At 42.3% G+C, this 14,363-nt stretch overlaps 1 protein-coding gene across 1 annotated transcript; it reads left to right on the top strand.

Annotated features, from left to right (window-relative positions):
• The first annotated feature begins 1,753 nt into the window (after positions 1–1,753).
• Positions 1,754–14,363, top strand: vkorc1l1 (vitamin K epoxide reductase complex, subunit 1-like 1). The gene is made up of 3 exons (XM_012851111.3): positions 1,754–2,061; positions 6,107–6,216; positions 9,448–14,363. The coding sequence occupies exons 1-3, from the start codon at positions 1,871–1,873 to the stop codon at positions 9,672–9,674; spliced, it is 528 nt and encodes a 175-aa protein (XP_012706565.1). The 5' UTR covers positions 1,754–1,870; the 3' UTR covers positions 9,675–14,363.

Below are 14,363 nucleotides of genomic sequence, written 5' to 3'. Positions count from 1 at the left end.
ATGAATGGACTTCGCAAACGCAACCATCCTCCGCGCCGTCCATTCATAATGGACATCTGGGAATCTCTCCCGACTTTACTGTGGTTGAGTTGGAGAGAAGGCTATTTGCCAATTTATGCAACTTGATCAATCATTACGGTTGAGGAAACACACCGGACATGTTGCGGCGCGTAAGCGCAGCAAAGCAGCATCCTACGCTTAGCTTTTCATTTTAATCAGTCAGTAAATGTACACAAGAAGCATAATACGCACGTATTATGCTACGCGACGGCTAAATTTAAAATTAGATTGATGTTCTAAATTCAGACGCGTATACGTTCCTGTTTGGCAGGGAATAAACGGGAAAACAACATCCTATGTCAAAGGTCACGTCCGAAAGTATACCAAAAGTCAAGTCTCAGTTCAGCCACAAGGTGGTAGAAGTCACCTTGTTGGCACTGCTGATTAAAGGCATACTATGCAACATTTTTCAGTTAATTAATGTGTTCTATACCGTTTTGGATGATTAAATGAGTCATTTCAGGTCGAACAAAGGTTTTCTCGGCCGCCCTGGTGGTCTGTGGGGGAAATACCGCACTTGCAAGAGCCCTCGGCTCGCACCCACAGGCTCAGAACTCTCGTGCAAGACCGCGAGAGTCGGTCTTGCTTTACGGCGAGAACTCCATGTGTTTTTGCCCTGCCATTCACTATATGCACGCACGAAAGCAACAACAAAGAACCGTGTGTTAACGCCAAATAAATATGCAAGCATATCGAGTTTTATTATTATTATTATTTATTTATTTTTTTATTTTTTTATGTTGGCGAGACGCTACCGCGGCGGCCGCGGTAGCGTCACCAAGATAGCGCTGCGGGAAACCCTGATGTTCATACTTTCACTGTGTTAGTTATTGTTTGTACTGCCGTTTTTTTTACTTTTCGTTGCGTTCGCCTGTCTGCTAAGCTCAAAACAACCGCGCCTGGCTTGACGGAGAAACCAGAACAGCTAAGCATCTTTATGACAGTGCACTTTTACTTTTGCCCTCTGGGGGGAGCCTCGCTGGAAAATCAACCCCGGTTGCATAGTATACCTTTAATGGGATGGACTAATTCCCTCTTGCAACAGTTTGTTTTGCAACAGTTCGTCAACTAGAGGAAGAAAGGCCAAGGTGCGCCTTCTACTTTGTGCTCGTGCCATGTGCCGATAGTTGTTGTCAGAGCAGAAACCCACTGTTGGGGAGCGTGCATTGCAGCGTCTGGTGTAAATTTATGCTTTTAAAAACGCGACGCATACGTTATGTGCCCGGTGTATTTCCTCCTTTGAACTATTAGTTAAAATATTATTAGCCAAACAGGCTGATGACTCTGTGTTTTGAAACACTGTAGCAAAATGATAACTATCGGCTGTATAGTACTGTATGTAAAAAGTTTAATTGGAGACCCCTCTGAGGTTACACAAGGCAACCATATTAGATTTTGAGGTCGGAGTTGTGAAACTGACATCTAATGACTTTTCTGTTTTTTCCCCAACATCCGAATAGAAAAAATCCATATTAATTGATTTCTTGAAATCATGCCAATAGATAATTTTAGTTTTGTTCTCAGACATAATTACAAACCGGGAAAAGTCCATGTCCCGTTAATACTATTTCAAAACGCCTGTCAGTCTGGTGGTACCCGCAAAAATTTTAATAAACCGAGGCGGTATTTTTATGTATATAAAAAAGAAGTTTTGGGGGCTCTCTCTGCTAAGCGGCATGGCGGTACGGCAAGCCCAATGGCCCGCCCCTCACCGTGTGGCGCGTCCTGACGCTTCTCCACGTCGCAGCGCTGCCTCTCACAGGCGAACCAGCTGCGTGTGTATGCGTGTCTCCAGCTAGGCCAGAGAGTGATGGCGGCGCCCGTCCTGAGAGTGTCCACCCCTCGGTGGGAAAGAATAGCCCGGCTCCTCGTCTGCCTGCTGGGCATCCTGCTTTCTCTGTACGCGTTTCACGTCGAGAGGGAAAAGGCCCGGGACCCGACTTATAAGGCCATGTGCGACGTCAGCAGCTCCATCAGCTGCTCGAAAGTGTTCAGCTCCAGGTAATTTGAATTCAGCAAAGAGCGCCTTCGCGAAGCTGGCAGCTATTGTGGCAACCTGGGGAGGGTTGCGCGCTTCAAGGCTGTCAAACGCCCTCCGCTAAGGGTTGCCTGCTGCCCTGGAGGGAAGGGGCTGGGCTGTAAAAGCTGCGTTTCTACCGCCGGGATGCGAAGAGATGTTTGCCGGGCAGATAACCACCAGAAACGAGCGGCACTGTCTGTGTTTAATAAGCACAACATTAGCTATTTAGCTCGACAGAGCTAGCTCTGCTAATCGTTAGCAGACCGGCTAAGTTACTGTTTAGTCGGCTTTTCTGTTACGAGAATAACTTCACAGAACTAACTTGGGAATTGTAGTTTACCAACATTGACCGAGCCAACGCGTTCAGGGCAAACTTTAGCTGCCGTGGGAGACTAAAGAGGAGATGGTTGAGCTTATTGAAATGTTGGTGCTGTTTGGAAGACCCCCCCCCCTCCTTCTTCTCCCCCTCCTCGGAACAACTCTTGGGTTTCTTCTGCTTTTGGTTGTTTAATCCTGGCTACGTCTCGTTAAACAGACGGAACTCGCTGAATTGTCTGAGGATTGGCGTTAATGTCCCCAGCCCCCGGTTAAAGCGTCCAGTCTGGACACCCACAAGGACGCTGAGCAACCTCTGGACGTATGAGAGGCTGGTGCCAGTCACACAGCAGCCCCCCCTGATAGGTGTGCTGCTACCATCTGGACTTTTTGTTTCTGATTGGTGTGGATTGACTTGAAACGTTTTACCTGTTGTCTAATTTAAGATTGCAGCCCCACAGAAACTTATGCCAGTTCTAAAAACTGCCATCAGCAAAGGCGAGTAGCAGGTTTGTGCAGACAGCATAGCACAGCCGCCAATGAGATGGTTGCACCGAAAACTGACTAACATGGCTGTAATAAGTATAAAAACACTGAGAATCAATGCATGTTTTAATACTTGTTGCATTATCTTAAAAAAAAAAAAAACTAATTCTTAAAAATAAAGGGCTATTTACGGTTTGATCTCTGGGACCGAAGTTATTTCTTATCCTCCAAACATTCATTAAAAACTAAGAATGTGACAGTATGGTAACCTTGAATAAAAACAGTTTAATGATGTAATTTCTAATTGCTTTGATTCAAAATGATTTAAAAAAATCCTCTGATCTAAAAAAAAAAAAAAAAATATTTGATAAAAATAAAAATAAACCAGGACTGCTAACATAGATACACTTGCTGAATTCTGCAATAGTTTGAGTGATTTATTTATTTATTTACGTAGAACATTAGTTTCTGTGATTTTTACCCTTCACAGAATATCACCGGAGGACTAAGAAGCTGTTATTAGCTTTTTAATTAGCTGGGTTATCTACCAGCCTGCAGTCAGCTGCTTGACACGATACTTGTTGCTTGCAGCTATAAGAGTATATCCTCTAAATAAAGTAATTTTTTTTTTTTTTTTTTGACAAAAAGTATTTTTAAACATTCATTCAACCATCTATTGTCTTCCAAGTATCTGAGTTTGGGTCATGGGGCAACAGGTCCAGGAGGGAGCCCCCAGCGACATCCTGCCCTCCATTCTGGGGGATCCCAAGGCGTTCCCTGTCTATCTGCCCATGTCCCGCTCCATCGCTGGAGATCAAGATACTTAAACTCTTTCGCTCGAGGCAGAGACTGTGTTTTCAAACAGCCAAATCTAAGTTCTTTGTCCTAGAAGGAAAACCTGTAGTAGCCTTCTTGTAGCCAGCTGACCAACGACGTGCAACCAGAAAAAAAAACCTCCTGGTTGTTCTGGTACTTTTCTAGAAACAATATGCCGCACAGTTTTATTGCCTTAGAAACAGCGGTTTACCTCCATTCTGGAAAGCTGCCCATAAATCACAAGAATTTGCATAGGGCAAACATTTGATGTTAGTGGCCGTGGCCATATTAATAAACCGAACAGCCTTCAGATTGCTGTGTGGCGCATGTTTGGCTTGTTCAGTAACCGGTTATGCTTTGTTGGTGGAACTCTTTCTAACGTGGAAGAATTCGGGAGGACTTTTAGACTAAAACGCAACAATCCTGGAAAATCGGGTGTTGTGGTGAAACAGGTTCAGCTGTAGTTAAAGCTGGTTTATAACTTAACATGTTCTAAATGAAGTGTTATTGTTAGGTAGTCAGAATGAACATTATTATAAGGCATAAGGAGACGCAAAACTAATGGAACTGTAAAACCTGATTTTTAGGACAAACCATAGGAATTGCTTTGTTGTGTGCTTTTTTTTTTTTTTAGCACTAAAAACTAATTTGACTGAGATTTGAATAAATCCATGGTTCTCAATCCACGAGTGCATGTATCACTGGTTGGACTTATAATGAAGGTAATGCTGGATGCTTTTCATTTGCACTCAGTGGTTTAGAGTTTCAGTCGGCTAAATTTATCGTTTCTGGCTTGTTAAGTTGGAGCTTCCTCGACAAACCTGAACTCCTATTCCGACATGACTGTAGCACATATAAAACCAAGCATACCTATTAATTACACTTGTGAATGTTTTTATTTTCAATAAAATCAGTGACGGCGGCCTCTGAAGAAAATCTGTCTGAAATGCATTATCAGCTCCTTTTGCTAATTGTAGGTAGTCCAGTTTGTGAGCCCAGGAACCGGCAAAGCCCTCTGGTTTTTCGGACCTGCAGCTGGCATGAAGCTGAGTTTGTTTCGCTGTCATTCTGCTTAACAATAAGACCTGTGATATAAAGCTAAGTCTGCCAGACAGCCGGACAGATTAGTGGTTCCAGCTAATTGTGATCTTGGCTCCAGATGGAATCTTCTTAAAAAGAGGAGCGCTTCGGAGAATATTTTGGGAACCCCTGTGGAAACATAAGTGCACGGCTGTGAGCTGGAAATGAGTGCTTTGTGGCTTCTTAAGCTGCTGCTGCGTTGGTCTCTGTAGAACCTGCTAGCAACAAAAAGAAATCTGGAATTTGATTCACGTTGTTTCTAACTTGTAGCAAGTTGTTTTGGGCAGAGGAGAAGCCAAGTCTGGGAAGCGCTGCCGATCCCGGTGAGCAGGCGAGATTTCGACCAAACATGAATCGGCAAATAACAAACCTTCCAGTTGTCCGACTGTTTTACACCACTAAGCTGGTACTTACCGAGCCTCGGCTGTCCCAAGATGTTCTTTCAAAAATGATTTGTTCTGGTTTAACACGGAGCGATCAAGATTAGCTTTGAATGGACTTCCTAGGGGCTTTATAGTTCTACACAGAAACTCCTGGATGCTTGTAGGTTTCAGACGGCATCGCTAAACTTTCTCTAACTGCACTTTCGTATATTTTTAGATTTTATTATTTTTATTATTATTTTACTAACAAATATTTGGTTACACCTTGTAGATGCAAAGTAGATGTCGGCAATGTTTGACTGTGGCTGTCAAAACCAGTGTGTTTAACGGATGCCTGAACATTAACATCTGTCAATCATTTTGTCGTGAGCTCAGCCTTCCAGGGGAATAGACTCAGCAACTCAAATAGGTCATAAATGGACTCGAATGTAGAAGCTGGAAATGATGTGATAAGAATGAGCGAACAGAGGGTTGAATCTGTGCAGATAGGCACTCTTAAGTAAACTTGGGAACATGTTGCAGCAGAACTCTACGTTGAAAATCTCCTTTTTGCCGAAAGGCCTTCCCAGTTTTCCAGGGAACAAGTTTTCTCGGAAATCCCTGGAAAAAGAAGCAGGAACAAGCCCCCGAAAAGGAAAAAAAAAACAAAAAACCTGCTTTTTAGACGCTTTTTAGCAGCATCAGTGGTTGGCGGAGCGCATTAAACACGAGGTGGTAGTGCAGAGCTATACCGCTACAGCCAACCAGGTAGTAGATCTGCCAGGAGTTTTGCTCTCTTAACATTTCAGGAAATTATACCATTCCCTGATGGCAAGGACACTTTTCATCACTTTGTTACCGCCTCACTTGGTCTTTACCGAGATCTGACAGCTCTCAAAAGTGATTTTAGATAATTGCTTTCTTTAAATAAAATTGTTCTCTGTTCTGTGTGGTTTTCCTGGCTTAGGTGGGGTCGAGGATTTGGACTCCTGGGCTCAATATTTGGGAATGATAGTGCGCTGAACCAACCCAACAGTGTCTACGGGATACTCTTTTATGCCTTTCAGCTCCTACTAGGTAAGATGACGTTACCTGTGTGATCAGGACCCTAATATTCACAGCTCTTATTCCTGTTTCAAGCACTGCCTCTGCTACAAACCCATCTAATGTTGGAGCTAAATCTAAATCTGGAGCTAAATCTGACCAGACATGACTGGAGTCCCATCAGGTGACCATGTAGACATGTTACTTTATAGTTAAAATGTAGGCTACTCATAATGAAGCGGAAGCAATGTTCAGTCGGTTTACGCTTGGACTCCACTGGTAAATATTATTAATGTTATATTAGGGTTAGATAATAATTCTATCAATTTATATCACTATATCTTTATTCAATAAAGGTGACATGACAGTTCCATTATTTCAATATACATCAGTCTATGATTGCAGCAGTTGTCTCTGATATTCTGCGTTTTGTCATTTTGTTTTATTTTTTTTAAAGCAAATATTTCTAAAATGTTATATTGGAGGAGTTTTATAAACATGGTCAAATAATTCCCAAGTTTGTACGGGTATCTGTTGTGGGCAGTCTTTCTGAGGCTTTTATTTTGTTTATGTCGATATCGTAATTGTCGTATCGACTGAAATTAAGAACTATAGGATGATATTAGTTTTGTCCATATCCTCCAGCCCTACGCTGTATATTTCTCCTCACCTTGTTTCAGGTAGAGCGCTTTATCTCGCCAACATGTTCCTCCTATTTCAGCGCCTACACGTCGCTGCTCGCTCAGTTATGCTGGTAGACTTGCTCGGCCACCTGTGGGCTTGGCACCGAACAAGAACTCCTTTATAAGCCACATCGGTTACTTCTCATTTGACTAAAACCACAGCAGCTCAGCTAAACCAAGCCGTCACCGCGGCTCAAGATTTTCATAGTAAAGGAAACACCAGCTTGTTTTAATACTTTGTTGGAGGTAAATGTCAGCCTGTAAACGTATTGGCACCCCTCTAACTTTTTAACATGTTGTCATGTTATAGCTATTAACTTAGATTTATTTTACTGGGTTTTATGTGACACAAACACAAGGTACACTGAAGTTGGGCGAAAATGATACATGGCTTTCAAAAATCTTAACAAATGTCAACCAGAAAGGTGCTGTAGTTGCAAGTCTTTTGGGATAAGTCTCTTATCAGCTTTGCACATGTAGAGGCTGGTATTTTTGCCCTTCTACTGAAAATGGTTCGAGCTCTGTCAGAATAAACAGAGAGCATTTGTGAATAGCAAGTATTGCTACAGACTCCCAATTAGAACTAGGCCTGGGCTTTGATTTAATTATTATTACAAAGGAATGTGCTAATAAACCCTCCTATGGTCGCCCTGACAGTCTGTATCTAGCTAGAAAGGGGAACTTCCTCCCCGTTTTGTTCCAGGGTTGTCCTATTATAGCTTCGTTAGTTTTTCCATCAGCACGGATCTGCTTCCCTTATCCCTGCTGAACAAAAAGCATCACCCCAGCCTGTTCAGGGTTAATTTTCTGCCTCACATATAGGGTTGCATCTAAGCCAAAAACTTCAGCTCTGGTCTCATCTCATGGTTGCTGTGTGCTCTGCATGGCTTGTGGCACACTGCAAACACGACTTCTTAACATATTCTTTCAGTAATGGCTTTCTAATTGCCACTATCCCATAAAGCCCAGATTTGTGAATAGCTCATCCTACCTGAGCTATGAATCTATGCAGCTCCTCCAGAGTTACCACGTGCTGCTTCTCTGATAAGGATCTCCTACCTGGGCTGTAGTTTTGGATTGTGCCAAACCCTTTCCATCGCTGGATGGTGGTTTGAACAGTGGTGCTGTGTGAGATGTCCAAAGCTTAGAGTAGATTTGTTTTATACCCTAAAGCCTGCTTTGAGCTTGACGCATCCGCAATGTCGGAGCGGCCATTTTGGTTCCCATGCCTCTCCACGGGGCCAAAGGTTTCCACTCCGCGCGCCTAGGATAATTCCTAACTACGTGGACAGGCCCATGTGTGGGGAAAAAACATGGCAGACAAGCAAAAGCTTCTTCTGCCAGAGGTTTGGAAATATAGACATCTTTATGATTTGGCCCAAAAAGATCATGATCAACAAATTAACAATTCCTGGACAGAAATCGCCATCACTCTTGGAAGAAAGTAAGAGGCTTTAAAATGTTGGAAACAAGTGTTTTCTACATCTACGTGTAGTGGGGTATAGCACGCTAGGAGCACAACGCTGCCCCCTAGAGCCTAGGAGAATAGTGTTATTTCGGAGGAAAAGCCGCACAGAGCGTAATGCCGCAGACGTGTCCGCACGTCTCATTTTTGTGCGCAGCGTATGTGCGTCAAGCATAAAGCAACCATTAGAGTGCTTGTAAACCTTTCTGTAAGCTTCTAGCTCTGCCCTGTCTGCTGTGTTCCTTTGTCTTCATGACTCTTAACAAAGCTGTGAGGTCTTCAGAGAACAGCTGGGTTTATGCTGAGGTTAGAGGGCATTTGAAGGTATTTGGCTGGCCTGGATTTTATTTGGGGAATCTGATTAAAGCGGGATGAAGATGAATACATCTCACATTTCATTTAACACATTTTTATTTGTAAAGAGCATTGAAAGCCATGTGTCCCTGAACTCTACAATTATGCTGTGTTTGTGTATCACATAAAGTTACACTAAGTCTTGTTGATCAGTGGCTTTGAAAATCTTAACAAGGCTCCGTAAATCCAAAATAAAATGCGCAAAGCACGGCTTTAACTACGGATCACGTCGGTGAATGAGACATTGTGGTGCTCCTGTGAAGGATCTTTGTAAATTATTTTGGGCCACACTATCAGTATCAGAATGCAGAACATTGTTTGTGAAATTATCTGAACAGTGTTTATTTCAGGGTTATCTAGCAAATTAGCCCAGAGGCTAGTTAAGTTTTATTTGGTTATTAAGGTCTAGTTTTCTTCATACCTGCTGCTTGTGAGGATCGTTCAGGATTATCGTGATACTAACTAGAAAAAAAAAATGTAACAAAGATCATTTCCCAATGATGGCATGATTGCTATAAGCCCAAACACTGAGAAACTCTGACTTCATGTCTCTGACCGCGCTCCATGTGACAGTAGAATAATATGACCAGTCTGCTGAGCGGTAAAAGGTGAATGTCATCACGAGGGGGCGCGCGGCATAAAAGGAGAACTGTCTGAGCCTGAAGCCAGGGCGAAAAGTGCCGACTCATCAGTTTTGCTCAGGGTTTGCAAGGTTTGTCTTTTTCTGCTCGGCTAAGCTTCAGTTTGTGTTTCTCGCCGTAGGAATGACCGTCAGCGCAATGGCCGCCCTTTTTCTTATGACGACGTCCATCTTGTCGGTGGTGGGTTCACTCTACCTTGGCTACATCCTCTACTTTGTCCTAAAGGACTTCTGCGTCATCTGCATCACCACATATGCGCTGAACTTCATTCTGTTTATCCTCAACTACAAGCGACTGGTTTACTTGAACGAGGCCTGGAAGCAGACGCTTCAAGCCAAGCAGGACTGAGCTGCCCAGAGGGGCGCGATTAAATAAAAATGGAAAAAAAAAAAAAAACCTGATGACAACAAAACAAAAAAAAAAAGGAAAAAGAAATGTGACCTCTGAACATTTGACTTGCCACAAGGAGACCTTGCTTCCAAACAATGTTTATTCTGCTGTGTGTTCAAAAAACAAAATGAAGAAATTTAACTTAAATGTTGGGCCTGACATCTCGATTGCAAACACTGAAGGATTTGTAAGTGCAAGATGGTTTCTGTTTTAATCTCACAATCCCCCCCACCCTCCGCCCCTCCCCTCCGTGTTTAACCTGTCACCTATGGGCTCAGCCAGCTGTGTTTGTGTGGCTGGGAAACGCAACACCCCGAGCTGGCTGAGGTGGAAGCCCACACCAGACGTGCCGACGGAGGACGATTTTGATCTGAATGAAAAAGGACGACGGGGCGGAGGAAGAGACGGGACATTAAAAGGTTTACTTGAAATTAGTAGCGATCATCTGTACTAAAACTGCTGGTCCCAAAGTCAAAACAAAACGGCCATTTGGTTACCGCATAGTCTGCAGATAACGTTTTAAAGCAGGTTGACCTTTTTTTTTTTTTTTTTTTTTCTTCCATGTTGACACTTTGTAGAACTTTCTTTTTTCTTTGAGGACCACTAAAATAAACATGGGACAATGTGAGAATTTGTGTAGATCAGTCAGATTATTATTATTATTTTTTTTTTTTTTTAGTTTTTTGCAATTGTGTAAATAGCTGCTGAGCAATATTCCAGACTAGATCGTGGCATAAATGTTGACCCAAAAATCAAACCCAACCAACAGAGCTTAAACAATACGAAGAGGACAGTAGACCTGGAAGATTACCGTCACAGCTGGGCGGACGCGTCCGAGGATTTGCTCGTGGACATCTTCCCGCTCCATAAACCCGGCCGGGCATGTGGTTCAGAAGGATGTCTTTGTTTAGAAGTGGATTAATTGCATCAGAAACAGATCTGCAGGTTCTTTTCACTGTTTGCTCAAAGGCACCCTCACGTTTTTTATTTTTTATTGTATGAAAAGCATTCCTGACCACCACACAAGTGGGATCCATTGAGACGTATGTGCCTAAAGGAGTGTTTAGGTGAATTACTATTCCTTTTTTGTTTTAGTTGGGATCGGGTGGGAGGGGTTGTAATGTTAACACCAATTCTTCCTTTTAGTCAGTGAAGAGCCTAGGCATGGGCCGGTATGGGATTCTCACGGTATGACTAAATACACAACAGTATCACGCTTGTTACAGTGTTTATTGCACAGAATATGATTCCCATTTGTACTTCTGTGCTTTACAGAGTAACAATGCTTGTATAACAAGCTGATAATAGATGGCTAATCGGTCAGGCTGTCTGCAGTCAGCCTCCAGACAGAAATGCCACTTGTATTCTGCCAACTGATAGAAGCAAACAGTGTTACTTAAAGGTTTACGAGCGGGGCTGCTTTAGTGTTCAGGTTTGAGTTAAACTTCAAGAGGTAATTCTACATATTATTAGACCTTTTTTTTTTTTTTTTAAGTTCTGCTCTTCATTGAGTAGCACAAGAACAGGAAGCTGACAATAGCTGGTTAGATGGGCTATCTGCTCCGGTAGCTGGGCAGACATGTCGCTCGTAGCTCAGCGACTTATCCTAACTGCTCTGCAACCAGAAATATCCAAACGACCACATTTGTCTTTTTTACGGTTGCCGATCGGCAAAGCGCAGCAGCGTGTGGGGGAGGGGCAGCGTTGCGTTTTTATGTGCTCCATGTAGTGCTGCAAAAAAAGACAAAACGTGGCCACCCCGGGTTTCTCTGCCATCTCATTAAAAGGACCAGAAGCAGTAGGAGCTCCTGTAAGGACATTTTAGTGAGCTCTAAACCTCTGGAAAACCTTGGTCCCGGTAACCGGTCCATGCCTGGAAGGTACCACTAAAGTGTTTCTCCCTCTTATCGTCTCACCAGGTAGCAAAAGGCTGCTACACTGTGACTGTCTGCTCTAAGGGGTTGAGCGGCCTGCTGCCGGAGGATTCTTTTAGTCTGGCGGTCACACTAAATGTCGCCTGTTTTTTTGGGGGGGGGGGTTTGCGCACGTTTGGTGTCGGTTGAACGGTCGCAGGGATCATGAGTTACATGTGGAAAAAGAAAAAACAAAAACTAGTGCACTGGTGATGTGAACTGCACACGTGAACCAAGGAGTTAGATTTACTAAAGAACTAAATGTTGCATTAAGCCATATGTGGATTGATTTCTGTGTTTTTGTTCTGTTGAGACGACCAAGTCCGCCACTGTTGTTTCTAATCACAATTAGATCTAACATAGTCAGGTTAAAGCAGAACTGGACTGCTCCATGGAGAAAGCAGATGTAGCTTATAGAGATTTTTTTTTCCCCCCTTCCATCCAGGAGTCATCCTTTTCTTCTTATGGGGCCATAACAGTCTTACACTTTCAAAGACCTGTAACAGTCACTGTAATAAATGTAATGGTGTGATTCATCTGTGGTAATAAACCAGCTCGCCTATGGTTCCCTTTCTTAGTACGATTTGCATCCTCCTGCTGTAAATGAAGGGAGTGTTGAAGTGCTGATAACTGTTGAACCGTGCTGTCAGTGACCTGATAAATTGTCAAACTATTGGTATTGGAAATGAGGTGAAGCCTCGTGGATCTATCCTGGCATGTTGTAACTCCTGCCACTGCTCGTCAGCTCATTGTTGACCCTTTTCCGAGATAAACCATGTGTTTTAGTCCTAATCACTTTCCTCCTTTACATTCCAGGCAGGCATTCTTTTCTCTGCAGACTGTAATCCTATCAGGATTTATGAAAAGGCATGGGCTGCCATGAATTTCTCATGGTGTAACCTTGAGTAAAAAGACCACAAAATATCGGTGATTCGACTAAATTCTTAACGAACAATCTCTAACAATTTAGTTGATTTAACTTCCAACAATAAAGCCATGATTCTAACATTATTGCTACCGTTTAATATAATTTATTCAGGTGTCTTGGTTTTCTCTTGTTTTGAAAAGGGTTTCAATCCTTTTCCAAATCTGGAAAATTATTAAATATGGAAAATGGCTGGCTGTTCCAGTCTTTGTATTGTACTCCCAAAGTTACAAATCAGAAATTCTGGAAAAGATAAAGTTCCTTTTATGAAGATTTGCATTTAAATGAGGACGTATATTTGGTTTGTCACGGCTCGATTTTTTTTCTTTACCAGATAAAAAAAGATGTTCCAAAAGAGCTATTTCACTGTCTTTGGCCTCTATAGCATTTTATCACTGCATTTTAAACTGGTGTTGTTTTTTTCTGAAATAAAGGTATTACTAATTCCAAACTGATTTTAAAGGGTTCAAATTTAGAATCATCCAGTCCAGGTCTTCCAGTTTTGTATGTTATAACGATCCATATGCCCTCAAAATCGTCAAATGCCCCGTTACCACACTGCCGCATTTGTAGGAGGAGGGGGTGGAATAAAAGTGGACCAGGTGGATGGGTTGTTCCCAAATAACTATAATGTAAAAAAATAAATAAATAAAAGCTCATCCATGAAACAACACTGAAAACAGGCTTGCAGCAAGCTGCAACAGGTGGGAGAGGAAGGTTTCTCTGCAGGAGAAAATTTCAGCCATTGTGACACTTTCTCGCATTAAAATAGCTTTAAACTGTAGAAATGTTATATCAAATTTGATCACCATTGAAATTGTACGTTTTTAAAACCTCGATTCTGATAACCACCCCCATGCCTGCTTATGAGTACTCTGTTTCACTGAGTACTCTGTTTCACTGTACAAGTCTTAACAGTCTGGGACTTATTTTCTTATTTGCAGCTTTTCTTTTTCATGCCATGCAGAAAAGAATAGTGCTAGGCTGACATTGGTTTGCTTTCTGGTTTCCGGAGCTTACCGAAGTGTCCCATTTTTTTTTTCCTTTTTCAGAAACTCTTTTTCTCAACCTGAATTAAACTGACATTAAGCTGCCAGGTCCTTCCTGGAACCAGATATGGGTCTGGTGGGGTTGGCACGGACCTGGCAGTGCCAAGTGTGCAGCCACTCATGCAAGCCTGCTACACTAAGTCTTTGAAGTGACTTTACAGAAATGAGGAATGTTAAGCATAAAGGAGAACTATGTTGTTGGATTATTTGATGTCAGAGCGATTAATTTCCCATTCTTAATATTTATTTAGGCCCTGAGGTATGACTGCCATGTTAGTTGCATCACTAATGCCAACAAATGTGCCTTCTGTTTGATCACCGGCTCTGAGCCAAAGACGAGCAACAGTTAAAGCCTTGTAAGAAGAAGAACTGCACCAGGCACCTCTGCTTGCCTTCCTAAGGATGGAATCACAGAAATTGGAAATTCCCAAAGATTCAGATCCAGTAACATTACAGTGCAGAAATGTGTTCGCCAATTGCCAGACTGAAACCCTGTCGAGTCATTGTCGTTTATCTCTTTATTGTTCCTATATTCCACCATGTAATTCCTTTTTTTTTTGTCAAGACAAGACTGGTTTGTTCCAAAAGAGTACACTCTGTTCAAATGAGATTGTAATTTTGTTTGGTCATGAATTTTTGCCCTTTAGCTGTACAGACTGTTAACATTCTGAGTTATTTTAGTTAAAAAAAATTAAAAGTTGAGGGGCTGGAGAGATTGGTCGGTAAAAAAATTGTTTATTAAAATTCTTTGTGGAGGAAA

This window comes from Fundulus heteroclitus, chromosome 11 (genome assembly GCF_011125445.2).
Source record: "Fundulus heteroclitus isolate FHET01 chromosome 11, MU-UCD_Fhet_4.1, whole genome shotgun sequence".
Taxonomy (NCBI): Eukaryota; Metazoa; Chordata; class Actinopteri; order Cyprinodontiformes; family Fundulidae; genus Fundulus; species Fundulus heteroclitus.
Note: the sequence above shows the minus strand (reverse complement) of the source record. Positions and strands in the feature narration are given on the sequence as shown.

What these genes read in the sequence shown, in the direction of transcription:
- vkorc1l1 (XM_012851111.3), top strand. Translation starts at nt 1,871, where the DNA reads ATGGCGGCGCCCGTCCTGAGAGTGTCCACCCCTCGGTGGGAAAGAATA. An exon ending in TCGAAAGTGTTCAGCTCCAG is followed by an intron (nt 2,062 to 6,106) that starts GTAATTTGAATT and finishes TTCCTGGCTTAG; the next exon opens with GTGGGGTCGAGGATTTGGAC. An exon ending in TGCCTTTCAGCTCCTACTAG is followed by an intron (nt 6,217 to 9,447) that starts GTAAGATGACGT and finishes TTCTCGCCGTAG; the next exon opens with GAATGACCGTCAGCGCAATG.